This window comes from Hyaena hyaena, unplaced genomic scaffold (assembly GCF_003009895.1).
Source record: "Hyaena hyaena isolate Hyena2069 unplaced genomic scaffold, ASM300989v1 scaffold_1, whole genome shotgun sequence".
Lineage (NCBI taxonomy): Eukaryota > Metazoa > Chordata > Mammalia > Carnivora > Hyaenidae > Hyaena > Hyaena hyaena.
Window position 1 is genome coordinate 10405890 of NW_024080633.1, and position 27630 is coordinate 10433519.

General features: G+C 63.3%; 2 protein-coding genes across 4 annotated transcripts in view; both read right to left on the reverse strand.

Annotated features, from left to right (window-relative positions):
* CBFA2T3 (CBFA2/RUNX1 partner transcriptional co-repressor 3) overlaps positions 1 to 27630 on the reverse strand; it is a 79553-nt gene that overhangs the window by 31599 nt on the left and 20324 nt on the right. For 2 of the 3 annotated variants that reach the window (XM_039227718.1, XM_039227712.1), the window contains exon 2: positions 22871 to 23001. The gene's annotated coding sequence lies outside the window, so the exon portion shown is untranslated. Of the gene's footprint in view, positions 1 to 18885; positions 18979 to 22870; positions 23002 to 27630 lie in introns of those variants that run through there. The other variant, XM_039227726.1, reaches the window with a different exon arrangement.
* LOC120227841 (translation initiation factor IF-2-like) lies at positions 16244 to 20085 on the reverse strand. Its single transcript, XM_039225860.1, has 2 exons — positions 18615 to 20085; positions 16244 to 16425 (listed from the first exon to the last, which is right to left on the reverse strand). Exons 1-2 carry the CDS (start codon positions 20083 to 20085, stop codon positions 16244 to 16246), a joined length of 1653 nt encoding a protein of 550 aa, XP_039081791.1.

Below are 27630 nucleotides of genomic sequence, written 5' to 3' on the forward strand. Positions count from 1 at the left end.
TGGATGGACGGATGGATGGACGGACAAGTGATTGGGTGGGTGGATGGATGGATGGACAAGTGGATGGGTGGGTGAATACATAGATGAATGGATGGGTGGGTGGATGGATGGACAGACCGATAGACACCCAGATCTGTGCAATAGTGGGAAAAGCCCAGTTCTGGGGTTGGGCAGGTGGGATTTAGCTCAGGGTCTCGTCTTTCGAGTGGCTCTTTCAAGGCTCCTCACTTTTCTGACCCTCACCTTCCTCACCTGTGCACCAGGAGCAATGCTGTTCTGACGATTAAGCAAGTGCCCATTAAGTGAGCACCCTACAACTGCTCCACTCACACACCTGGCTAGGATAGAGTGAGGAGGGGGCCAGGGACCCCAGGAGCCCCCCCAGTGGGGGACCGTCAGCGAAGCCTCCCGGGGTAAAGTACATGTACACTGAGATGTAAACAGGAGGGTCCGGTAGCAGCTTGTCCCCGTGAGGGGCCGACACAGTGCCGCGCAGGGGCCACACAGGCAGAGTCTGCGGGGCATCTGTGTGCCTGTTTCCTGTGGGAGGGGTGAGACCCCAAGGAAGGATGCAAAACACCCCTGGAAGTTTTTAAAGGTGAAGTAATATATATTCAGAGACTCTCTAAAAGTAAACGGAAGCTGCGCTTGGGGAGATGGGGGACAAGATTCCCTCCCTTCTGCACCCCCTTCCGTACTAGCTGCCACCCCTCTGAACCATGCCCTTGACTTGCCTGCTGCCCCGCCCACCACGAAGGAGACAACGACGGCGAGTGACAGGCAATTACAAACCGTCACAGAAGTTAATAAACGGATCACGGTGCCATGATTGCTTAGTTAAGAAAAGGACTTGAGGGGCGCCTGGGTGGCTTAGTCGGTTGAGCGTCCGGCTTTCGCTCAGGTCATGATCTCGCGGTTCGTGGGTTCGGGCCCCGCGTCGGGCTCTGTGCTGACTGCCAGCTCGGAGCCTGGAGCCTGTTTCAGTCTGTGACTCCCTCTCTCTCTGACCCTCCCCTGCTCTCTCTCTCTCTCTCTTCTAGAAATAAATAAAAAAAAAATTAAAAAAAAAAAAAAAAGAAAAGGACTTGAAATCCAGCAGCTCACACGTCCTCGGGTGTAAGTTAGCCAGGCTGCCCTCTGAGGTGACAGATCGGGGGGAGGGCCACAAACCGCCGCGGGCACACCCTGGGCCGCCGTGTCCAGGCTCAGAGAAGTTTCCAGGGAGCCGTGAGGAGCGGCTGGAGCCTGGTGGCCGTGGGGTTCGCGCACCCGGAAAAAGGAGGGGAGGGGGCGCGGTGACTGAAGGCGCGGTGGCGGGAGAAGTCACCAAGCCTGCACTGCGCTGGTGTCCGAGGCAGGCAGTGAGCGGGGAGGCGCCAGAAGGTCCAGCCAGTCTGTGGAGGGTCTGGAAACCCCGCCAGGCAGTCAGGATTCTCCTCCGCTGGCACTGAGGCGCCACAAACACTTAGCTGATCCCCAAAGTGTTTTCAGTGTTAAAATAACGCGCAAGTTGGCTGCGTATCACCTTGAACTCTCCAGAGGAAAGCTGCCAGAATTTAAAATAACGCGCCGCCCGCACGAAAGCTAACGGCGCCCGGTCCTGCACGTGTGTCCCACCGAGAGCCCTTTCCTAAGTGCCCGACGATTCTCCCGCCGGCCCCCAGCCACGTGCATGCGTGACCCCTGTGGATGCCGTCCAGAGACACGAATGCAGACAGGGGTGTGGCACCCAGAACACGGCGACCCCTCTGAGCCTCACGCTCTGCCCCGAGGGGTGCAGACACAGTCCCCTGGGACAGCACCCGAGGGACCCCGGAGGACACCGTGCAAACAAACCCTCAACAGGAGCGGCAGCAGGAGGCGCTGGAGCACCAGCCCAGGGGGCGGCCGGGGTGTGAGGAGGCAGCTGGGCTGACTGTCCCCAGGCTGGCTCTGACGCCCCCTCCCCACTGTCACAAGGACGGGCCAGCAGCTGCACCCGAGCTGTCGTGAGAGCCGGCCCCTCACAGCCCGAGGATGCAGCGAGCCTTTGTGGGTCTGGGACCCGGGAAGAGCTGCGGCTCCCAGCCCCACCCAGAGGCACACGCACACCCAAGGGTCTCCTGCCTCTGCCTCCGTGGGGTCCGGGGGCTGCTGGAAGATTCATGCTTCCTCTGGGAGAGCACTTGGTAAAGGCAGGAGGCCAGCCCGACACTCAGAGCGCCTGGGAGGCCCTCACTTCCCAGATGTTCAGAGAGGTTCAGGTCCTGGCCCCAGGTCGCACAGCACTGGAGGAGGGCTTGCGTTCCCTGCTCACCTCCTCAGATGTCCACGGCTGTGGCTAATTTTATGATTTAACCCCAGCAATGCAGGAGAGGCCTGGAGGCAGGGTGGCCTCACAGCACCTCCAGGAAGGAGGGAACTGAGCCCGTCTCATGGTGGCTGCTGACCACAGTCTTTGGGCTGGAAGCCTGGGGCCCTCTCCCTGGCGGATTCCGGAACGTCCCATCTTCTGGCCCCAGGAACCAGCACAATGTCCTGCGAACTCAGTCGCATGTCACCCAGAAGGCGGGGTGGCTGTCCCAGCTTTCATGCATTCGCTGTGTATCCCCAGCCCTCTATTCACGCTACTTCCAGAGAAGTCGGTGACGTGCCCGCAGTGAGTCCACGTGGGGCCCCGGACCGGCCGCCATCGAGGGAGGAGGACCCCGCTCCGGCCACGCTCCCCTGGTGAAGACACGGGACGGGGAAGACGGGTCCCCAGCCCTCCGCCCGCCGCCTGAAGCAGCCTCCGTGGACAGTTCTTGTCGATGCTTCCGGGTGTTTCTGTGCAGATATAACCCTGTGCGTGTTCACCCTGTAAGAAGAGGCAAACTCCGGCACCACAAGCGCGACCCCACAGCCGGCCTTTCTCCGCTGGGCTTGTGTGCCACCGACGATGACCTGGAGGCCACGTGTGGCCTCAGGGTCTCCTCGCCCGAGCCCTGCACACGGCTCTTCCACCGAGAGTTCACGGAGGATCAAAGCGGAAACAAGCACGGATCGATGGCCACAGCCGCCCCGCATACAGCAAGTGCTGACTTGGGGCCAGCCTGCACACAGGTAACACTTGCTGAGCTGTCCCTGCGCGGCACACGCGGGGACCGCGACACACCCTCCTTCATCGCAGAGAGCTCCCGTGACCACGGAAGGTTCTAGAGCCATGTATCACGGGCACCATGAGCAAGGTGGCCACACGATGAGGAACCTAACCTGTACTTTCACTTCATTCTACTCAACGTGGTGCCTGGTGTCCACGCCGGACGCACGCCCCCCCCCCCCCAGCGCCAAACTGCATTCGGAAAGGGCAGCCCCCCCCCCAGAGCGGTGCCGCACCTGCCTGTCCGCTTTCTGCCCAAACGGGGCCCCTGCTCCCCGTGACCTGGGAACACCCCCTCCTTTCTCTGAATTTAAAGAAAACAGCCTCCTTGGGAAGCAAACCTTTTAAACAGATGTTTCCTCTTGGCGTGAGCCTCCCGCGCCTCCCCCCAGGCCTCCCGCGAGCGGCCCTGCTGGGCTCCACGCGGAGGTGGGGGGGGATTGCAATGCTTTTTAGGAAGGGGGAGGAAAATATTTTTTGAAATGTGTTTTACAAGCCTGGCTTTGCCATTGTTTATGTAAACAGGTAAATTGTTTCCTGCCTCAATTAAAAACATCTGCCACATAAATGAATACCAATTAACTCATCCTGTTTTTAATTACTCTGTTAATTACGTGCAGGCAGCAGAGAGGACGGCTGGGAGTAGGGAAGCGGGTGCGCCCCTCCCCCAGCTTGGCGGGGCTCTGGGGGGGGGTCTGGCTCCTGTGGGTGAGGGTGGCAGGGAGGTGGTGGCAAGGCGCCAGCTGGGATTCCCCGACCCGGGGCTGTTGCGCGGGCGCCTCTTCCCGGGACCCGGCTCACAGCCACGAAGGTGGAGGCCCTCCTGCCCCCCAGGCACTAAGGCGAAGGAGGGGTCTGCACGGCGCCCCCTCACATCCTGGCCCCATTTTGCTGGCGGAGGGAGGCAGCCAGAGGGACGAGGCCTGGATGGCGCCCAGGAAGGCCTGCCTGGAGGGGATGGGAGACCCCCTGAGGCAGGCACTGCTGGGAAGTGACCCTGGAGCCAGCGGCTGCTCACGGACAGCTGGCTGAATGCCTGCCCTGCCCGCGCCTCTGGGGGAGCCCCTCGCCCTGCCAGCGTCTCCTACGATCCTGACCCTCCCACAGCCTCCACTCCGGTTTGTAACCACCCAGGCCGCTCCGCCCACCTCACTGTCCAGTCCAGGGTGTGCAAGAGGCGCCCAGGGACACGCGGCCAGGACGCGCTGCTCGGCAGTGATGCGGGGGCTCGTGGGGAGAGGCGCAGCCCACCCACGGCCCTGTGACCCACGCCTGCCGGGGGGGGGGGGGTTTACACCACGACTGCGATTTCAGGGCTTGTGCGGAGTCATTGAGTGGCGTGGTCTACACCACAGCGGCCACACTCGGGCTCTCGCTTCCTGGGGCACCTCAGGGTCCTCGCTCCACCCACAATGGCACATCCCACCTCCCACAGATGCGAGCGGCCGTCGGACCCCCTTCTCGTCTCCTCCCCCAGGCTTTCCGGGTTGTAGATGCTGAGATGGTCAGAGCCTGTCCAGGCTGAGGGGCCCACAGACCTGCAGCTGCATGCGAAGCCCAGGCAAGATGTGGGCACCAGGGCCGCGTGTGAGAGAGACATGCTGTCAGCTCAGGCAGGCTCAAAGGGAAGGGAGGGCATGACCCATTAGCCATGTCTGCTCTGGGCACCAGCGTGGACAGAGGTCGATTAGCCATGTCTGCCCGGGGCACCAGTGTGTGTGTGGGGGGGGGGGGAGATGGATTAGCCATGTCTGCCCTGGGCACCAGCGTGGGCTGCGATCCANCCATTAGCCATGTCTGCTCTGGGCACCAGCGTGGGCTGCAATCCATTAGCCACGTCTGCCCTGAGGACCAGTGGGGGGGGGGGGGCGGGGTTGGTGGAGATGGATTAGCCATGTCTGCCCTGGGCACCAGCGTGGGCTGCGATCCATTAGCCAGGTCTGCCCTGGGCACCAGTGTGGGAGGAGATCGATTAGCCATGTCTGTCCTGGGCACCAGCGTGGATCAAGGGTGTATGGTGTCTATGTATTGGCACGTGAGGATCCAGCCCACCCCCCACCCCCACCGGTGAGAAACCTGATGTCTACAGTGTTCTAGAACATTCTGCATATCCTACTATGTGCAAAGCCTGCACTGAGGGGCCTTCTCAGAGGGGTGGGTCAGCAAAAAACAAAGGGATAGGCCAGAGTCCACCCATGCCATCCCCGGGGGCAAATCCCTCCAAAGCTGGGTCCTGGCCTACAGCCCCAGCCCCGGTGACAAGCCTGGAATCCAGCTCCAGCCTCGGAGGGAGGACAGGAAAACAGCTGATGCTCCGTGGCTGACAAGAAGCTCACCGGGGTAACCTTCCCAACAGCCAGTGAGGTTGTTTGTTATTCAGTAATAATAGTGAAAACCTAAAATGTATCTCTTCTCCCATTGTATAGATGGCACAACAGAGGCACAGAGAAGTTAAGTAACCGCCCAAAGCACACAGCTAAGCAGGTCAGAGCAGGGGTTATGACCCAGTCCGGGCAGCTCCACACGGGCCCCACCTGAGCTCACACAGCCGCCCCCGGGCCCAGCCTGGTCCCCACAGATATCTAGCTTGGCTAAGCAGGGAGGGGAACCTGGAGGAGCTTCACAGCGTGCCCCTGGCAAGGAGGAGCTGGTGAGGGGGTGGGCACAGCCCTGGGGTTTGAAGTCCGGTGTGTGCCCACCTCCTGGCCATGGACGTGGCCCCAACATGTCCCCTGGGGGATGGAGGGGTGCTCACCTCCGCTTTGAAGCACGGGCATGAGGACTCAGCCCTTCTGCAGCTCTCCCTGCCCACTGCTTCCCGTCCGCCTCCTCTTCCAGGCAGGCTACCATGCTGACCTCCTGTGTGTTGCCTGGTGGTCTCCTGAGCCATTGGCAGCCAACACCCCATTTCTCAGGACCCAGCCGCACGCCGTCCGGGGGACTTGCACACCCAGACCTTGGCCTGGGGTGGAGGTCTCCTTCAGACCTTCTGCAACGCACATTTCTTTCCCACGCCCAGCAGCCATCACGAGGTCAGGGCTGTTTCCCGGGGCCTTGTAACCGATTTGAGGGATAAAATGCATCTAACAGCAGTGAAGTCACTTGGGGGCAGGGACTCCCCATAGCACGTGGGGCAGCAGAGGGTCCTCACAGGGGAGGCCGCTCTCGCGGACAGAGCCTGAGCCTGTCTCGGCCCCCAGAAGCTCTCTGAGGGGCAGCGGGGAGCAGAGTCTGGCCCCAAGTCCTGTCCTTCGGGCCAAGGGACCCCTGGCCAGCTGCCGGCCGTGGGTGGTCCCCACGCAGGGGCCTCACCCGCCGGGGGAAGAACACTCAGTTCTGGCCCCGCCTCCATGGGGGTGTGAGGCCCGAGGGTGCAGAGGCCAGGGCGGGGCGCCGCGCTCACCCCTGGGGCCCCCACCTGCCGAGCGGGCTGTGCCCCGGGGACTCGGGGCCTCCGCTTGGCCTCTCTGTGTCGAAGGACGAATTCGGCGGGGCCCCCCCTTGCCCGAAGCCTGCAGGAGGGGCTCCTCCAGGCCCAGAAACGTCTGTGCCCCGAAGTGCAGTCGCCCTGGCCTCGTCCTGCGGGGGCGTGGGCAGCGGGGCACACTGGGGACAGGCGCCGGCCCGGGAGAAAGCAGACCCCGCGGCTGAGCGCGCACCGAGCTCGGCCCAGGCCGGGCAGCCACACCCGGCGGCGGCCCCCCAGGGCCCGGAGCGGGACGACCAGGGCGCCTGTCCCCGCCCCGCCCCCGCCTTGGGCGGGTGCCAGGCGGGCAGATGGGCCGGGTGCTGGCGCAGCCGCTGTGGCAGCTGTGCCGGGGAGGCGGGGGCGGAGCCAGGCCCCACTGCCTCTCTCCTAAGCAGGAACCTTCTGGATGTTTTGACTCATTCCACCAAATAGTCTCACAGAACCTTGAGGGGAGCTGGGGTAGGTCCCTGCTGAGTCAAAACAGCCCTCCGGGGACTTTCTGCAGGGGTGGCCTCTGGGGCTGGTGGGGGCTGGTCTCCCACCGGTTGGCAGGGAAACCCCGGGCTCAGGAGGCTAGGACCCGCCCTGCCTCCGCCCGGGTCCCGCCCTGGCCCCCTGGACACACATGCAGAGTCTACATCTTTCTTAGGCCCTGGACCTGCAGGCTGTCTCCTGCATGCCCTTTGGCTGGGCCCCACGTCACACACCCCCCCTGCAGTGTGACACTGTTCATGGTGACCTATTTCGAAGAGAAAAGCCGAGAAGGGTAGAAAGACAAGGGTCCCAGCCTTGAAAAGGCCCCACTGGCCCCACCCTCACCGGTGGGGCGGCTCCTCAGGGTGGGGAGGGTCCCGGAGTACAGTAGGCGCGCCAAGTGTCTGTTGGACTCACTGTCCCCTTCTGTGAAATGGGAGTGATCCCACCGCACTGGCAGGCAGCTGGGAGAGCCCGTCAGCTAAGGCAGACTTGACATGAGCCGGCACCTGAAACTTCTGGAAGCTGCAGCCAGCGGCGAGCCCAGCACGGGCGTGCCCAGCGTGTGCCCAGCATGCATGCGCACACGCCCCACGCTGCCTCCCTCTGCGGCCACCAAGCACGGGAGGCTCACAGCCTGAGTCTGAGCTGGAGAGCAGGCTCGGGGCTCAGAAAACTGTGGAGCCAGACAGAGGTGACCGCGTGCGGGCTGATGTCCCGCACTGTCCCAGCAGCCCACTCCCTGCCGCAGAGAGGCACCCCGGCCGGCCATGGCCCTGGGGTCAGCAAGGAGGCCCCCGCAGGGCAGACACAGCCTGTTCCCCGGGGCCTCTGCTGTGCCGGGAGCCCGTCTGGGCTCTGGGGGCGCAGGGACCACCTCGGGCCACAGTGCGTCATCCGTGCAGAGGGCACCGTCTTGGGCTTGTGGGACCTGGTGACGCTGCACAGGGTGGCCTGGGCCTGTCAGACAGGCGATCGTCTTATAAAGTCGTCCCTGGAAACCCAGAGGACGGTTAACTCCATGCCGGCCACGCCGGCCACACAGCCCAGCCGTCCGTCTCCTCCGCAGAAAGAGGGCGGAAGACACGCCCCGCGGAGACGCCCAGAACGTTCACGGACCCGGGTCCACAGAGGGCGAGAGCCAGAAACCACCCAGAGGCCTGTGCCCGAATGAGGGTGTCCAAGGCACGTCTGCCCAGCGTGTCCGCACGGAACTGTTCATTCCCCGAGGAGTGACGTGTGACAGGTGACAGCACACAGACCGCAAGCACAGGGTGCGAGTGGCAGAGGCCGCGCGGAATGCTGGGAGGAGCAAGTCCGCTGAGACGGAAGCAGATCTGCGGTGCCCGGGCCGGGGGAGGGGAGGGCGGCCGTGGACACCGGTGGGCACGGGGTCTCTTCTGGGGACAGTGTTTGGGAACAAGATGGAGCCGATGGGCGCGTGACGCTGTGAATGTGCTAAACGCCGCAGGGTGTGCCTCAGACACAATAAAATGGTGGTAAGACGCCTCCTCAAAAAATTAAAACTAGAAGCACCGTATGACCCCGCAATCCTGCTTCTGGGGGCAGACGAGAGGACTGAAAACAGGGTCTCAAAGACGCGTCTGCACCCACGGGCACAGGGGCGTCCCTCACAACAGCCAAAGGGCTGAGCCACTCCGTCCACCAACAGATGAATGATGGAGAAAACGCGATGGAATAGTACTCAGCCATCAAAAGGAGGGGCTCCTCCCGCCTGCTCTGCACACGGGTCCGGGGGATGCCATGCTGAGCAGAATCAGCCCATCTCAACAGCACGAAGATGCCACTTACACGAGGCCCCCAGGGAGTCAGACCCAGAGAAGGAAACAGAGGGGGGCCCCGGGGGCGGGGGTGTTTCAAGGGGACAGAGCTCCAATTGGGAAGATGAGAAAGTTCTGGAAGTGGATAGTGTGATGGCGCACACCATGAATGTACTCAATGCTCTGAACTGGACACTCAGCTAGTTAAGACGGTCAGTTTTACACCCCGTGAATTCTACCACACTTAAATAACACCTGGTGGGGAGACTGAGGCAGGCGACCTCCCCACTTCCTCCGGCCAGCAGCCCGCCCACACTGCTAACAGCACAGGGTCAGGAGCCTGAGCTCAGCGTGAGGGACAGGGTGTGTGACAAGAGCCGGCTCGGTCTCCTCCCCTTGGTGGCCACGGCCACGCCCGCAGCAGTGTCAGTGGGGAAGGACACGGCCTCCTTCTTCCAGGCTCTGTGCCCTTGTTGACCCCGGGGGACCCGTCCCTGCAAGTGGGCAGGTGGCGGGCAAGCGGTGCCCTCGCTGACCCCAGCTCCGGCTCCCCTGGGCTGCCGGCGTTGGGGTGGGGAGGGGGGCTGGTGACACGGGGCCTCTATGTCCCCTATCCTCCATCCGCACGGGCAGGCGCTAGGGGCCGGGAGGGACCCTAAGGAAAGGTCTTCCCGTAGATAGGAGGCGTCTGTGCTGACGGTTCCCGGACGGGGAAGGGGAGGCAGCGCCTTCAGGGGTCTCAGCCCCTTTGAGAAACAGATAGAAAGCCTCCAAATACGTGTTAGTGCATGTCAGGCCCGGGACCCCACAGCCGCCCCCAACCTGTGCCCTCAACCTCAAAGGCCCACACACCGAACCCGCTGTGACCTTGACTTAGAAAGAGGAGCTGTGCCTACACCGACCAGACAGCGCGGGGGCCGTGCCGGGTCTCTTGGCAGACGTTTCACACCGTGACTGCTGACGTGCTCGCAAGGAGGTGGTCGTGGGCAGGGAAGAGCCTGAGAGACTGGGCCCGTGCCAGTGAGGACCAGTGTGTGGGCAGGGTGGTGCTAGGCGTCCAGGGACAGTCCCCGTAGATAGTAGTGACAGACGTCCCGGGACAGTCCCTGATGGTAGTGACAGATGTCCTAGGACAGTACCTGTAGATGGTAGTGACAGGTGTCCCCATAGATGGTAACGACAGACGTCCCCGTAGATGGTAGTGACAAGCACCCTGGGACAGTCCCTGATGGTAGTGACAGATGTCCTAGGACAGTCCCTGTAGATGGTAGTGACAGGTGTCCCCATAGATGGTAATGACAGACGTCCCCGTAGATGGTAGTGACAAGCACCCTGGGACAGTCCCTGATGGTAGTGACAGGCGTCCCTGTAGATGGTAGTGACAGGTGTCCTGGGACAGTCCCTGCAGATGGTAGAGACAGGTGTCCCCGTAGATGGTAGTGACAGGCATCCCTGTAGATGGTAGTGACAGGTGTCCCTGTAGATGGTAGTGACAGACGTCCTGGGACAGTTCCTGCAGAGGATAGTGACAGATGTCCCTGTAGATAGTAGTGACAGGTGTCCCCGTAGATAGTAGTGACAGGCATCCTGGGACAGTCCCTGTAGATGGTAGTGACAGGCATCCCCATAGATGGTAGTGACAGACGTCCTGGGACAGTCCTGTAGATGGTAGTGACAGACGTCCTGGGACAGTCCCTGCAGATGGTAGTGACAGGTGTCCCCGTAGATAGTAGTGACAGGCATCCTGGGACAGTCCCTGTAGATGGTAGTGACAGGCATCCCCATAGATGGTAGTGACAGACGTCCTGGGACAGTCCTGTAGATGGTAGTGACAGACGTCCTGGGACAGTCCCTGCAGATGGTAGTGACAGGTGTCCCCGTAGATAGTAGTGACAGGCATCCTGGGACAGTCCCTGTAGATGGTAGTGACAGGCATCCCCATAGATGGTAGTGACAGACGTCCTGGGACAGTCCTGTAGATGGTAGTGACAGACGTCCTGGGACAGTCCCTGCAGATGGTAGTGACAGGTGTCCCCGTAGATAGTAGTGACAGGCATCCTGGGACAGTCCCTGTAGATGGTAGTGACAGGCATCCCCATAGATGGTAGTGACAGACGTCCTGGGACAGTCCTGTAGATGGTAGTGACAGACGTCCTGGGACAGTCCCTGCAGATGGTAGTGACAGGTGTCCCCGTAGATAGTAGTGACAGGCATCCTGGGACAGTCCCTGTAGATGGTAGTGACAGGCATCCCCATAGATGGTAGTGACAGACGTCCTGGGACAGTCCTGTAGATGGTAGTGACAGACGTCCTGGGACAGTCCCTGCAGATGGTAGTGACAGGTGTCCCCGTAGATAGTAGTGACAGGCATCCTGGGACAGTCCCTGTAGATGGTAGTGACAGGCATCCCCATAGATGGTAGTGACAGACGTCCTGGGACAGTCCTGTAGATGGTAGTGACAGACGTCCTGGGACAGTCCCTGCAGATGGTAGTGACAGGTGTCCCCGTAGATAGTAGTGACAGGCATCCTGGGACAGTCCCTGTAGATGGTAGTGACAGGCATCCCCATAGATGGTAGTGACAGACGTCCTGGGACAGTCCTGTAGATGGTAGTGACAGACGTCCTGGGACAGTCCCTGCAGATGGTAGTGACAGGTGTCCCTGTAGATGGTAGTGACGTGTGTCCTGAAACAGTCCATGCTACGTATGCAATGACAGGCGTCCTGGGACAGACGTGTAGTTATATGGTGACAGGTGTCCTGGAGACAGTGTGTGTATGTGTGTGGTGACAGGCATTCTGGGTCACTCTGTTAGACATTTGTGACAGGTGTCCTGGGACCACCCATATGGATGCCAATGACAAGTGTCCTTAAATGGTCCACGTGGGTGTGTAGTGACAAGTGTCCTTGGACAGTCTCTCTCTGCAGATGGCAGTGACGGATCCTGGGGGCCAAGTCCCATCTCCAAGTCCTCTGCTAGTCTTCTCAGTGGACGCTGACTTCGGTCTCTGGCTGGTGGGGCCCTGGGTGGGGCTGCTCTGTTCTGACACCCGCGTCTGGGGACACTTTATACAAAGTCCCCGAGGCTGCACTGCCGTCGGGCCAGAAAGCCTAGCTGGGGATGGGACGCTGCCACACACGGCTGTGACTGTCACTGCTTCTGGCCACAGAGGCCGGCCCCCGGGCTCCCCGTGAGGGCCCCGAGGAAGCTGTCCTCCTGACAGCCAGGTCACAGGTCACAGGTCACACTTCCTTCGGCCTGGTTTCCACACGTGTGCACACACATCACATACTCTCATTCACACACACTTTTGGGTGTGATCCTCGCGTGCACACTCACACACTCAAGGACCCCTTGGGCCGGGGGACAGTCCAGGCACCCCCACCCGCATGGGGACCCGCCCCAGCGCGCCCCTTCCTCACCTGGCAGAGCGTAGGTGGCTGGGAAACGCGCACGTTTGGGATCGACTGACCCAACAACACGCCAGCCACCGACAGAGTGGCCTCTAGGCCGACGTTGGTCACGCCAGGCCAGTGTGCAGGGCGAGGGGTAGCGGGTACGGTCCGTCCTGGACACGTACACCGTCTGGAGACTGACCAGGACTCGGGGGTCACCCTGGACGCCTCCCTTAGCAGTCCGACCCTGACCCCCCCTTCAGTGCCCTGTGTCTCTCCGGACGTCGCCTCCTCCCGGCCTCCGTCTCCCCGTGTTCTTCTCCGGACGGCTTTCCCGGCGCTAGTCCGCCCGGCCGCCGCCCCGTCCAGCCCGGCGCAGGGGGCTTCCGTGGGCCCCTGTGACTCGAGGGACAGAAGCCAGTGTGTCCCCGCGTCCGCTGTGCCCCAGGCCCTGCCGTCGGGCTCCACCGCCTGCCGTGCGCTGTTCCGCGGGGCTGTCCCCAGCCTCACACGGGCGGCCCGGGCTCCTCATCGGCGGGTCGGAACCCGTGTTCCGCGGCGCCGAGCACCCGAGCCGGCCGGGCCGAACCGAAGCGCCTCGCCTGTAAGACGCGCACACAACTTCCAAGTCTCTCGGCTGTAATGTAAAACATCAACCGCAGAGCGAAAAGACAACATTTTGGACACATTACGCGAATAGAATACACGAGGTTTGCGAGTCACTAAAGGCGGTGGCGTCCTTTTCCTTTTCCAGCACAGCCACGATCCACACTTCCGCACGTGCCCTCCGTCTGGGCCACGGGTGCCTCGCTCGTGGGCGCCGGGCACACCTCCGGGCCCGCGGGGCTGGCGTGAGCCAAGGCGCCCTGGAAGGGGGTGTCCTTCAGAACGCCTCCCGCAGGACGCAGCCTGGGGTCCCCGAGGCGCCGGGGAAGGAGACCCTCCGACTCCGATCGCGGGAGCAAGCAAGGAACCCAAACCTCCGCGAGGCACCCGGAAGGGACGCCCTGCTCCCAGGCGGCCGCCCGCCCACGAGGGGGTCTCAGCCCAGACCGCCCCACCCCCGCCCCAAGCCGCCACAAGAGGGCGCGCTTCCTGTACAAAAGGCGGGAGCCCGAGGCCTCTGCTGGGTGCGGAGGTGTGTGGCAGGCGGACGCACGGGCTCAGGGGGGCCGGTCACACCAGACGGCCACCCCTGGGCGACGGCCACCCTGCTCCCTGCCTCCAGACCCAGCCTGGCGGGGTACAAGCGGCACAGCCCAGCCGGTTACTTCCCGCCCGATGCTTGGAAGGGCACATTGTCTCAGACAGCAGAAGGGCCGCCCGCCGGGCCGCGGCCACGCCCGCCGTGGACAGCCACGCCATCATCCGCCCTAGACACAGCCACACTCTGCCCGGGGGTGGCCAGTGCCCGATCCGACTTCTCAGATGCAGGCGCATGACAGGGAAGGGCTGTGGAGGGCAGCAGGGGCAGCCAAGGGAGCTGGGGGCCACGGAGCCCCAGGGCCTGGGGAGGCACCCTGGCCTCCGGCTGCCCGGGGAGCCTGGGGTGCAGAAGCGCAGGGGCTCCGGAGGCGGGTGACCTGGGCTCCTGAGCTGGAATCCCACCTCCCCCACCGAGTCCCAGCTTCAGTGGCCCCTCCACGAAAGGGGCAGAGGCTCAGCGCTGTGCCGCAGGGTGGATGCGGGCCGGGCAGGGCCCGCACACGGCTGGCTGGTTCGGAGGGAAAGCAGAGCCAGCTGATTCCCACTCGCCAGGGGACACCAGGATGGCACTGGGTACTCCGCAGAGGGGGCGTGACCGCCGCATCCATAAGCCAGGAATCAGCAGGGACGGACCACATGCCAGACACACCTCAACACAATCCGAAGACGGAGGGGCCTGTGTGACTGCATTTTGCATTTGAAACCGGAGACACAGAGAGGGTGAGACATTTGCTGATGTCACACAGCCACCGGGAGGGGAGCTGGGATTCCAGTCCAAGCGGCGGGACTCAGAGAAGCCAGCCTGCTGCCTATCCATCCCCACTGGCTCAGCAAATGGGGCAGCGGCTTCCCGAGCTGGATGGGGGCCCGAGGCATCCTCTGCTCCGGAAAACCCCCGCCTGCCTCTGAATTCCACCCGCTGCCTGCGAGAAGGGCCCCGGGCAGCGGGAGGGCTTTCCCTTCCAGGCTTGGCTTCGCCCGGCCTGTCCTGGCTGCTCCCGGGTCTGGAGCAGCCGGCAGGGACTGCGCCGCGAGCCCTGTTCAGGGCATCGTCACTCACCACGAGCCCCCCCACCCCGCGCTGCCCGGTCCCCCTCTGCCCGGCCCCCGCCAGAGGCTCTCCTCTGTCCCAGGGGACAGACGAACGCGCCGTGCCTGGAGTCCTCCCCAGAGCTCCTCCTGCCGCACCCAGTTCCCAGCCTCGGGGACACCCAGCCTCCTGGGCACGGACAGCCGCCCCGTGTGCAGACTGATGGGGGGGCAGGGTGACGCGGCCGCTGAGAGCGCGCGGGTGAACAGCAGAGCGAGGAGCGGCGCCTTCCTCATTACGGCCAAACACATCTTTGTTTTCCTTCCCAGTGACAGCTGGCTCCCCGTGAGGTCCCAGGAATTACAAAAAGCAGAAGTCTTAACTTCTGTTTTATGGCTGCAGGAAACTGCCGGAGCCGGCCCGGGGCGGGGCGGGGGCCACTTCGCGCCCGTCGGAGGCTGCGCTCAGCGTCTGCCCCGCACCCAGGTCGAGCCGGGCGCTCAGAAGAGGGAACCAGGAACCGATTCTTTATCGCTTTTACATCATGAGTTTCCAGCCCGCAGGCCAGGCCCCGTCCCGGGTCTTTCCACTGAGGCTACGAGGGCGGCTTCCTGCCCAGGAACCCTCTCCAGGCGGCCCAGCCCCGCTTCATGTGTTCGTGGCTAACGGCGGCCCTCAGAGGCACGTGGGGGCTGGGCTGCCTCCTGCAGCCGCGGCCCCCCGTCCACCGCACCCCAGCCCCGCACCCCAGCACTGCACCCCAGCCCCAGGGAATCTTGGAGGTAATCAGACCTGCTCGTTCAGCCCAGGAGTCTGGGGTCTTGACCCCGAGACAAGATCCGGAGGTGCGGTTTGCTCACTCAGGCAGGACAAAGGACAACCCAGCAGCCGGTCCCCTGGTCCCCTGGAGTACACAGCATGGTGCTCGCCCCGTAGGGCTGTGACCCCAGAGACCCAGTGTCCTGAAGCTGTGACACAGCCCAGGAAAGGAGCCGCACCCCCACGGCCGCACCCCTGGTGGGTGTCCGTCAATCCTCACTTTCCTGCCTCCTCCTGCCGCCTCCCCCCGCCCCCCGGGTGGGGGGCTTGGAGAAAGCCATGCCTCCACCCCCGTCCGGGGGTCACCTTGTATGGAGACAGCGATGGGGCCTGACTTGGCACGCAGGGCTCTGCAGAAGCTCTGGGGGCCTGTCCGCCCTCAGCCCAGCGCGGCGCCTGCCGGCCTCCGGCGCACCTCTCCGGACCTCGGGGTCCCCGCCTGGAAAATGGGACAGCAATCACCTCCAGGCTGTCAGGAGGTTACGGGAGAGGAAGCCCAGCCCAGCCTGTGCGCCCGAAGCCTGAGCTCTAGCATTGCCTTCCTGTCCCTGCGGGCACGACACGAGTGTGTGACCGTGACCCGCCTAGTGCATGAGCAGCGCATGGTCAGCACTGTCTGGGGCCAGTTCTAAGCAGTCAAGGCAATCAGGGCAGGACCCCCCCTCACACAGCTCACAGGGCCTGGGACCCCCTGTCCCCAGGCCTGGGAGCAGACGCTAGTTGCAGGACGATGCTGTGTGCACACCCTCCGACACTGGCACACCAGGTCCCGTCCTCCCCCGGGGTGGGTGAGGATGAGCTTGGCCTCCATGACCCAGACGGGGCTGAATGCTCTTCCCCTCACATCTCTGCCTCCAGGTGGCACCACCCCTGACAGCAGTCACAGCAGTGCCCCGTGTGCTGGGGGCTGTGTCAGGTGAGGGTCTGACATCTGGGGCACTGACCACCCCTCAAGCCAGGGCTGGGGAGCACGGGCCGGGGAGCATGGGCCGGGAAGCACGGTCCGGGGAGCATGGGCCGGGGAGCACGGGCACGGGGAGCACGGTCCGGGGAGCACGGGCACGGGGAGCACGGGCACGGGGAGGCCAGCTCACGGCGGGGGCAGCCGGGGCGCTGCCAGCCGCCGGGGACCCTGTGCGGGGAAGGAGCGGGGTCAAAGGGCAGGCGTGGGCTCCCTTCTGAGCCAGACCAGCCAGCGCCTCTCGGGGCGTCAGGAACTAAACTTCCACCACCCTCGCGGCTTGTCACCCCCCCCCCCCGCAGGGAGAGAGTGCCCGGCCAACAGTAACTGCTCGGCACGGCGCCCTCGGGCTGTGGGAGGCAGGTAGCCTTGCAGGTAAGAGCCAGGCAGCGGGCAGGACGGAACTGCCCGACAGAAATGCCAGCTCCCTCCTCGAAAGCGGCACTCATTAAGCACCTACTGCATGCGGGCTCTTCACCATGTCTCAGCGACACGGTGGTAGGGCCTCTTCCACACCTGGGATTCTGAACACACGTGAGCGCGCACATCTGTACAAGGACTCGGAAAGGACTCGGGACCCACCGGTGTTGGGGGGCTGCCGATGAATCAGATGACCCCAAACTCAACCCCCTGACGGTGCAGCAGGGGCGGGGAAGCCAGCCCTGTGACAGTTCCAGAGGGTGGGGGGGGGGGAGGCCTCACCCAGACCCCACCCTCGGCGGAGCAGCCGGCCTCCCGTGGTGGCAGCCCCGCTGGCTGGGATCTTGCGGATTAGTGGCCCAGCCTGCGAGCGGCTCCAGATCCTTGCGTAGGAAGGAAAATTAATTTCTTCCAGTCGTGCAGAAATGAAAATGTGGAGCCAAATCAGAGAGATTTCCTGGAGGTGGTAACTCAATTACGCGGATAACCCGGTGACCAAGGAGGCGCCCCAGGACCCGAAAGGGGTTGTGGGTGGCCCGGGGGAGCCCCAGAGTGTCCTGGAGGGAGATGTCCAGCCAACCCCCCCCCGCCCCCCCTGCTGCTCGCCAGCCCCGGCTGGGCCCGTGAACAGAGCGTTGCCAGCCACGTGACCGTCCCTTCCCCCTTCACTAGATCAAGCCACCTCGAGAGACTCGGATTCTACCGGAAAATTGGTCCTAACGTGATATTCTCCCACCCTGCATCTGTCTGGCTCTCCGGGAGCGCGGAACACCGCAGCTGCTCCTTCCGCTCTGGCGTTCTCTTCCCTCTGCCCTGTCTGCCCACAAGAGTGGCCTGGCGCCCAAAAGCGTGGTCCCCGCAGGGGCTTGTCGGCTACACAGGACGGAACCTCCTGCCTCCCCATGCACAGGACAGAGTGGGGCGGGGGGGGGGGTCAAACGTGCGTCACGGAGCACTGGCTCTCTAAGAACGCGCCGGGAAGCGTGGCCTGGCCCTCCGGCCCCAGCCGCCCCCCACCCTAGGGGCTGTAGCCCCAAGAAGTTTCTCAAACCTTGCAGCAAGTTGCAAGAGCACAGCCAGGACACAATACCAGCCCCAGGCTCCGCGGCGGCCCGGGAGCCCCTGTCTCTGGGTCTGCAGAGGAAACACACGCCCTGTTAGACATAACGGGGCAGCATCCTGGCCCCCAGGCCAGAGGCCAGAGCACCCTAGGCGCACTAGAGTCTCCTCTGCTCTCAAAGGAAATATTTTTCTCCCTCGTCTCTGGAACAGGCCTGCAGTCAGTCAGCCAAGGTCCAGATGGTGGGGAAGACGGGCTTTCTCGGAGGGAGGGGTCCCCGCACCCACAGGGATCTGCTCTCTCCTCTGTGGCTGTGCCCCCCGCCCCCCACGAAGTTCCCAGGGGCTGGAAGGAGGGACGGCCCGGGGCTGTGTTCAGAGCCCCGCAGCTCCAGCCCGGCTTGCCACCAGCCCCGCCGCCTTCTGCGCCTTGCGGCCCGTCTAGGGCTGAATTTGCAGCCATCTGTCCCTCCGCGGCGGCTCACACCTCCCTCGGAGCCGTTCCCACAGCCTGGCGCCAGGCCTGCCCAGCGCGCAGATGGACGGTCCCCGCGGGTGTGAACGGTCGCTGCCACAGGGCTGCGCCCCAGGCGCCGTGGGCTGTCCGGGCCCCAGGGAGGGTCGCTGAAGCCCCGGACCCCACACACGGGGAGTGGGGGCAGCCCCCTCCGCAGTCTCTGGGCCGACTTCACCCCAAGCCGTTTAACCGCTGTCCGCCTTTGCCTGGGGCGCAGGGCCAGGGAGGCACCCAGGGAGCTCTGCCCCGCACCCCCATCTCTCTTAGGGCCTCTCTCCGCGCCCCCTCCCAGTCCGGTCCCCTGGACCCGGGCCTTTTGTCAGGAAGCCTAGGTGCCGGGGGGGGGGGCTGCGGGACACCCCACCTTCCGCGCGCAGTTCCCACGTTAGGTTTGACCACGCCCCCGGCAGGTCAAGCTCGCTCGAGGGGTGGGTGGGCCGGAGGGACCAAAGTGGGTGGGCACTGCCGGGGCCGGCCCCACCCTGCCGCGGGCTCCAACTTTCCAAAGTGGGGAGGGGGGCCTCGGGGGCGGCCCGCACGCTCGGCGCGGCTGCAAGGAGACCCCCAGACGGCAGCCCGAGGGCGGAGTCGGGGTGACGGCGGCGGCGGCGGCGCGCGGGACGCCGGGCACTTACGGTCCGGCGGTCCGGCTGCTGAGAGGTTCCCGAAGCGGCTTCTCCTCCGAACTCGGTCCCCGCCTCCGTAACTTGGGGGCCCCCCCGCGCGCTGGCTTCGGGCGCCGCGCGGGGCTCAGGCGCGCGGCGGGGCCGCCGGGGCGCGCGGGGCGGCCGCCTGGGCCATGCCCGGGCTCGGCTCCCGCCGCTCGCTGCCCCCGCCCGGCCGCCCCGCGCGGGAACAAAGCGCGCACGCCGCCCCCGGGCGGTCTCCGGCCTCCGTGGCCGCGCGGGCGCAGCCGCCGCGCCTTCGACTCGCGGCGCCGGGCTCTCTGCCGCGCGCTCGGCCGAGCGTCTCACGGGGCCCCGCGGCCCCCGCCCCGCGCGCTCCGCCCCCGCCTCCGGCCCCCCGCCGCCGCCGCCGCCGCTGCGCCACCTGCCTCCCGCCCCGCGCCCATCGCGCTCGGCTCCGCCCCGGGGGGGCTGGCGGCGGGCGCGGGGCCCGGGCTCGGTGCGGGGTCGGCGCGGGAGAGGGGCTCCGCCCGCCGCCGCTCCAGGCAGGCAGCCGCCCCCGCCGTCCCCGCCGCTGGGGCCCCGGACGCGCCCTGCCAACTCGGCCGGCGGCGCGGCTGCGAGTGTGAGCGGGGTGTGTATACGGGGGCGCGGGGTGCAGTGTGGCGGGGGTGCGGTGCCGTGGGGGGGGGAGCGCGCTTCCCTGCAGGGGAACGGGGGTGCCCCGTGAGTGTGCCGGAGCGCGGGGGGCGGGGGGGGCTCAGGGGCAGCAGCGTGGGTGTCGTGCAGGGAGCGCTGGGGGCCGTGCGTGGCGGGCCCCTCGCCTGCGCCCACCCTCGCCGGCTCCGCAGGCCGCGCCCTGGGCGGGCGGGTGGGGCCTGGAGCCGCGCGCCGCCGCCGCCGCCGCCGCCGCCGCACACCCACCTCGCAGCAGTCGGCGACCGCCGGCGTCGTAGTTTTAGGAGACGCGCGTCTGGCGTCCGGGCGGGAGGCGAGCAGCAGGCGCCCCTCCTCCGGACGCCGCGCCCCCCGCCCGCGCGGCCGCGTGGGGCGGGAAGGGGCCCGGGGCCGCCTCCGCGCTCGGCCGGCAGGGGGCGCCCTTTCCCCGCCGCGCGCCCCGGGCCCTTTGCGCCCTCTCCCCGCATTAACGCGCGCAAAAATGCAGGGGGCGCAGGGTCCCCAGCTCCCCGGCCGCTCGGCCCGCGGCATTTGCATGTACTTTCCATTTATTTGCATATTATTCTTTTCACGTCTGCAGAAATGCCCCAAGCTGTAGCCCCGGCTCCCTACCCCCACCCATTTGCCTCTTTCCTTAACGTGCTTTGTAGCCCATCTGATGCCTTCGCCTGGTCAGTACGTTACAGTAAATCCGCGTCCTCCCCCAACCCACACATACTTCATTTCTCAGAGAGGAGCTGGGGTCCCAGGCCTTGCCCACAGAGGGCCCAGAACTTGGGAAGAGCAGCACCCCGATTTGCCTCTTATTTGGCATAAATCTGCACCTTAAGGTCCAAGGTCCCTAATGCCCAAGTATAAAAATGCAGCAATGGCCAGAAAGTATGCCTCTCTTCCCTGGGTCCGCTCCACGGGTCTGTTTCTCCCCGGCCCTTGACCTCTCCTTGACCTGCCCTGCCCGCTGGAAGCCCCTGGCAACAGGGAAGGAGGGGAGGAGGGCTGCCGGGGGACGAGCCCCACCCCCCCGCCCCGTGGCCACCCCTGGAGCTCTGCACAGGCGACTAGTCAGCCGAGTCACCCTTGACCCCCGGGCCTCTGTCCCTGCAGCAGTTAGAGGGTGTGGCGCACGGTTTAATTACAGCATGCGTGTCTGGTATCTGTGTTTCCCTTGTTTTCAGAATGTGCTTAAACGTGGACTCAGTCCAGTCCTGTGGAGGAACAGAGGGTCCTGAGCCCATTTCACAGAAGAGCGCGGATCCCAAAGCATCAGGCACGCTGCTTAAGGCCGCAGATTTTATGCGCCAATATTTATGGATAGCAGCGTCTTTACTTCACGGGCTCTGAGGTAGCACCGATTTTAAGATGCGCTGGTATTTTATGTGTCCCTAAGATGCCTCTAGGTTTCAGAGATATTAACGTGCATAAAAGGGAGGAAGATGGGGTGCCTGGGCAGCGAACAGGCACCCAGAAGCCAGCTCGGGAGCCCTCAGCCGGGCAGGGAGGCCAGTGCTGCCCCCAGACAACGCTGCGTTCTCACCGAGTGTTAGCAGAACTGGACCAGCCTGGGCTCAGCAGAGCTACCAAACAGCAAAGCCATCTGAGAGGGGACAGACAGACCGCTGAGCCCAAGCGGAAGCCCGCTCCCCCCTCCAGGCCTGGGGTCCTTCCCAAGGGCCCCTCCTGCTGGCCTGGGCAAACCGGCTGCAGGGAGGGAGCGGTGGAGATGGGGCTTCTGCCCGGGAAGTGACCAGGTCCCATGAGGGCCACATGGTGCACGGTGAGTCATGGCGGCTCCCGTGGACCCCGAGCTTTGCCAGGGGCAGGCACTGGGCTGGGATCCGTCTTGGCATCTTCCCGGTTACTTCTCACTCCTCCGCCAGGTGCCGGGCAGGGGTACGGGGCCTCGGGGCTACAGGTGGGGGGACCGGGGGCCGCCGCACAGGCCCACCTGGCCTCTCACGCCGCCGTCTCCCTGCCGCCTCCCGGGGATGGATTTCTCACGCTGGAAACGGCCCGGGCTCAGTTCTGGGCCCCGTGAGGTGACACTTAAGGCAAAGAATCCGATCGCTCCCCAAACCCCTGGGAGGCCAAACCCCCCTCCCAGGAGACCAGCTCAGGGGTGCGGCAGGGCCACCCTGGAAGGCCTGGGTCGAGGGGCACAGGGCCGGGGGGCCAGGAGCAGGGAGGGGAGCCGGCGCCCCTTCCTCCCGCCTCCCCCAAGGGGCCTCTTGGTCCCCGGCGCTCGCCCACAGGAGCGCGCTCTGCCCGAGGGCTCGCGGCACCTAGACGCTCTCACGCGCGGCTGGGTGCTGTCTGTGCGGCCCTGCCTCGCTGCCTCCTGGGAAACCCACCCCACGGCTCTTCCTAGCGCTTCTGCGCGTGCTGTCCCCCTGCCCGCCCCCCGAAAAGGAGCCCTGAAGGGCGTCACCCGCATGGGCTCCGTCTCAACCCCACAGCTTCCGGCTCAGGGTTTTGACAAAGATGCAACGGATAAGTACAGCGGAGCCTGGAGCAAGGGGAGGCGTAGGAACCTGCCGGGTCAGCCCGGCGCGGAGCTCAGGCCGTCAGCCGCTGCAGACCCGCCGGTCTTTGAAAACGATTCTGAGCAACTCCGGACTACCTTAAACATGCTGCCGTTACATCTGGAAAACGAACGGAAATTTAAATAGCTGCCACGAGCGCAAAATCTGACATATCGTAAGTATGGATTTTTTAAAACAAAGGTTGGTGGATGAATTAGATACCACTTGATATCCACCATTTGATTTGATAGCCACCATTATCCACTTAAAGTGCACAAACTCTACTTTAGCATCTGAATTTTCACACAGCCTCCAGGCTGAAACAAAGAACTTTTTTAAAAAAAGTTTTTTTTTTAAGTAATTAATACACTCAACATGGGGTTCAAACTCACAACCTCAGCATCAACCCTGACTGAGCCAGCCGGGCGCCACGAAACAGAGAACCGTTAAATACAACACCAAAAGCACAATCCGTGAGAGAAACATTGGATAAGCAGGGCTTCGCTGAAATGAGAAACTTCTGCTCTGGGAAAGACCCCGTCAAGAGGGTGAGAAGCCCAGCCGCCGACCAGGAGAAAATATTTGCAAAAAACATGCAATGAAGGACTGGCATCCAACACGTACAAAGAGCTTACAATTCAGCAAGAAAACAAACCACCCAACTAAAAAATGGGCGAAATTCCTGAACAGACACATCACCAATGAAGGTATACAGGTGCGGCGTATGCATGGGGACAGGTGATCCGTCACATCACCAGGGAAACAGGATGGGAAAGCAGAGAGCTACCGCCACCCACCTGTTAGAAGGGCTGAAATCCAGAACGCCAACCACTCCCGAGGCTGACGCGGGCCAGAGGCAGCAGGAGATCTCGGTGCTGGTGGGAGGGCAGAGCCACACACGCACTTCGGAAGGCAGCTTGGCCGTTTCCTACAAGATGAAACATGTTCTTACCGTACAACCCAACGTTCATGCTTCTCGATATCTACCCAAAATGTGTCAGAGACATACATACATACGAAAACCTGCACGTGGATGTTTAGAGCAGCTCTGTTCACAACTGTCAAAACCTGGAAGAAATGAAATTGTCCTTCGATGATGAAGCGACAGATACGGTGTGGTCCCCCCGGACCATGGGGTGTCACTCAGCAATAAACAGAAATGAACCTGGAAAGACCTGGAGGAACCTTAACTGCACATGGCTAAGGGAAAGAAGCCATCTGAAAAGGCTCCATGCAGACTGGTTCCCACATGTGACATCTGGAAGAGGCAGAGCTATGGAGGCCGTCAGTGGTCGCCAAGGTTGGGGCAGAACACGGAGGATCCTGGGGGCATTGAAGCTATGCTGTATGACGCTGTGAGGGTGGGTACATGTCACCGTCAGTGACGCTTTAAATATCCACATATAATAAAGGGCGAGCACAGCGGAAACATAGGCAACAGCCCTTTCTTCACCCCTGGATTTTCACTCAGTTCCCTTCTCTCCTGACTTATTTATGACCATTTCACCCACCAGAATTCTATCCTAATATATTTTCGGTTAAATCTTTTATTTTCCTATCACACAGAACAATGTAAATGGAATGTCAGGATTTAAATACTTTCTTGTGTTAAAGGTTGTCTGTCTTCTCCATTGGGCTGTCATCATATCACTAACAGTACGCAGTGATACAAACGATGTGAACTCATTGTACATTTGGAGAATTAGTAAGTGTAAAAAAGGAAGTTTCGGTTGGAAATATGGGTATTGAAAAGAGGGATGACGGGGCGCCTGGGTGGCTCAGTCAGGTAAGCGTCCGACTTCGGCTCAGGTCATGATCTCACGATTCGTGGGTTCAAGCCCCACGTCGGGCTCTGTGCTGACAGCTCAGAGCCTGGAGCTGCTTCAGATTCTATGTCTCCTTCTCTCTCTGACCCTCCTCTGCTCATGCTGTTTCTCTCTCTCAGAAATAAATTTTTAAAAAGCGTTAAAAAAAAAAAAAAGAAAAGAGGGATGCAGCAGAGTTTTGAGTGGTTTGTATATTGGTGCATGCGTACTACTTATTGCCCGGAGAAGACGGAATTAGACGGGATCCATCCCTGTCACGGGATCTCACGTGAATCACATCAATAAACAGATCAGGAGGAACGGCCTCTGTGCTGCCGAGATATCACTGTGTACAGATCAGTGCCCGGACCATGTGCTGACTGGCCATGAAACGACTTAAGCAGCTGACTAGTCCACAGCCCCTCTTCAATCTTGTCACAAGCAAAACTCGAAAGCTGCCAGAGTTGCAAAAAGATGTGTTTTCTGCAGGTGCGGAGTCGGGGCTGGGCCCAGGGAGGGAGCCGGGCGCCTTTTTTGAGAAGTGAGAGCACAGTGACCGTTCAAGGGAAGCTGGGAAAGGTCGGCGCTGGGAGTGAGCGGGTGGCCTGCTGCCTGGCCGTCAGCTGTGGCTGGTGTGGGCACCAGGAAGCTTCTGGCCCTCAGGACGGTCTCTGGCCTTCTCCCCCGCCCCTCACCCAGCCAGGGATGGCCCCTCTAGCCAGGGGAAGCCCCGCCCAGAGCCCCAGGCGGAGACACACCAGGCAGGCGGAGGGGCACACTGTGGAATCACGCTGTCCACCCTACATCAGGGCTGCGGCTCCAGGCTCGGCGGGGGCCACACCGCACCAGCGAGGTGAGAAGGGATCGAAGGCGGCTTCCTCCCGTGAAATGCTTTCCCTGAGGGAGGTTTCTCTGTGGGGAACCCTGCCTGCCTGGCCCTCAGCAAGCATGACCCCCAGGGGGGTCTGGGATCCACCCCTCCCCGCCACAGCCCCTCAGCCCCTCCCCTGCCAGCCCTGCATCTGCAGGTGCACGGAAGCTCGGCCTTGTGGACGATTGGCTCCGGCACCACGTGAGATCCACCCCCGACCCAGATGCGTGGGGAGGGTCTCCCACGTGCGGGACACTGCCCCCTCCCCACCCTGGACCTGCCACTGCCCGTGCCCACTGCCTGAGGATGGTGCCGGCGTGGGGGCCAGGGGGACAGAGGAAGGGGCCGCTCGGGGCACCGTCCCGCCGCCCCTGCCCGGCCGTCCCCGGAGCCCATCCTCCTTCCCCACTTGCTATTTCCATAATACATTTCCGTATAGTTCAGGCTGGTTTTTGCCAACATTTCTGTTCTTTGTAACCCAGAGTGTGCTTTTGGCCTTCTGTCCAGAGGGTCTTCGCAGCGTCTAAGGGCCACGGTGGCCCGTTAATCATCCCCCGCTTTACCCCACGTCAGAAGCACCCCGGCGGCTGTGTGGCGAATGTCCAGGCGCAAAATTTAAGGCGGCACCAAATACTCAGTATTCGAGATAAATCACGTTTTAACCCAGTATTTAAAAATATTAGAATCAGTGACCAAAAACTCCAAGGTGAGCAAAACACCGAAACTTTAAGGCAAGACGGGACTCCCGTGGCTGATTTCTCCCGTTGGGCCAGGCTCCCGCGTGCGCCCGGGGTCCTTCCCCGAGACGGGACGGGAAGACCCTGCAGGGAGGCGCCGGGCCCTCCGCGTGAGTCTCCGTGGTTTAGGGCCACAATCGGGGAAAGAAGGACCCGGGGCGTGTCCTGAAGCGTCCCAGGCGGTTCCCACTGTGCTCAGACCGCCTTGCAGAGGGGCCCCTGCAGGCTCTGGGGCGTGAAACGCTTGTCTAGGGGCAGGGCCCAAACAAGCGTTGGCGCCGGCTGCCTCGGCTGCTCAAGGACGGACACGGAGGAGGCCAGCAGGTGGCTGGCGGTGCTGCCGGGAGGTCGTGGGCAGGGACAGGCCTACCCACTCCGGCCGCTGAAGGTCTGTCCTCTGGGCGTCCTGGGGGCCCGCGAAGAGCCCTCCGCGCCATCCTGCCGGGAGACCAGGGACTGGAGGGCTTGCCCGGGATTCCCTGTCCCCTCTGGCGAGGGCTGCTCAGGGACGGTCACTCCCCACCTGCGTCCCCACTGCAGCGGCCGAGAGGGAGCCCTAGGCGGGGGTGTCAGGGGCTGGTGGCCCCGACCCAGACGGTGTGCACAGAGCAGGGGCAGGGGGTGCGGGCAGGCGACGGGTGCGGACGGGTGTGGGCGTGGCTGGCCCCGGCTGACCGGCGGGGCGGGCTCCCATCCCCCGCCCCGGGGCTCCCCCGACCTGGCTCAGGGCCCTCGGAGGCCAGAGCCCCGGCCGACCCCTCTGAGTGTCCCCACTGTTTTATTCCGGGTCGGTGGTTTTTATCTGCAATGAAGCTTTAGTCGGGAACACGAAATAAAGCCTGGGGCTGGCGTCACGTTGAGAGAATTGTGACGTCAGGTTCTTAGCAGAATCATTAATTACTGTGTGAGCGAAGCCAGGCAGCTGAAATCCCAGCTCCAGGCGGGGCCAAACGCAGCGTCCAGCCCGCGGCCGGACCACGGGCTCCCTGGAGGACAGCCACCTGCTGGCCACCCCCCCCCCACCCTGCGCGGCGGACGCTTTCCACACTGCCGCTCCTTCAACCCTCGGAACGCCCTGTGTGGCAGGTTACAGACCGGGTGTCTGCGGACGGGGAGCCCGGCACCCGGCACGCGGAGGACTCTTGTGGAGGCGGCCGTGCGCGGGGTGGGGGGCGGCTCCGCCCGGTGCCCCAGCCCTCGCCCCTTGTCGCTGCACTGCCAGCCTTCACTGCCCACTTGTGCCCTGCTATCTGCCCAGTCACACTCTGCCACCCCCGGCCACCTGTCCGCAGCACGGCCGACAGTCACAAGAAAGGAGGCCTCCCTTCCAGACCGTGGGCAGGGGCCACGATGAGCCGCCACGGCGGAGGCAGCTGTCACAGGGGCCCAGCGCTGCGGCCGGAGGGGGGTCACCCGCATGCTCAGAGCTGCAGCCGCGCGGCTGCCCTGAGGCGGTCCTCGGCAGGGACAGGGCACTTTGGGGTTCACACCCCCGCTCTGCTGAGGAAACGCCAATGAGACCAGAGGACGGTTTGCACAGACTTGCGCTTGCCTAAGGAGGCCCCAAACACGAGGCTGCGGGAAGACCTTGAACCTCACTGGTTCATGGGCAAATAATCAGGTGCTGTTTCTCACCGATGAAAAAGGTCAAGATTTGAAGAAGAAAATATCCACGGTCGCGGGTGCAGGGACACAGGCCGCACTGGTGATACGCCTCCCACGGCCCTTTGGCGATAGATATGCAGGGCTGTAAATCCATCCAGCAGCTTCTACGCTCAGGATATTTGTTACCTAAACAGTGCCGTGTGACAAAGTCAGAACGTGTGCCCGTCAGCTGTGCTCAGATCAAGTCGATGGAATTCCCGGCTCTGCTCCACGGGGGAGCGGGGTGGCGACCGGTGTACTCGCAGTCGTCAGATGCAGAGCACAGACCCAGGCGTGTGCACGGGGGCCCAGGAAGGGCGTCGGGGCTGCCGCGGGCTGGCTGCGACCCCCACTCTCTGCTTCTCTAATTTTCTGGTTTTCTCCAAGCAGCGCTGTCTCTTTCTGCCCCGTGGGGCAGCCTCCTTCCCTGCCCCTCCTTTCTTCCCCCGAGGAACCTGTCCGCACAGATGCTCTGAGCCTCCGCTTTCTCTGTAAGGTGG

Coding starts and splice junctions, on each gene's coding strand:
- LOC120227841 (XM_039225860.1), bottom strand. CDS start 20,085: ATGCCGCGGGCCGAGCGGCCGGGGAGCTGGGGACCCTGCGCCCCCTGC. Junction 16,426..18,614: donor GTGGGAACTGCGCGCGGAAG/GTGGGGTGTCCC, acceptor TTCCCCGCACAG/GGTCCCCGGCGGCTGGCAGC.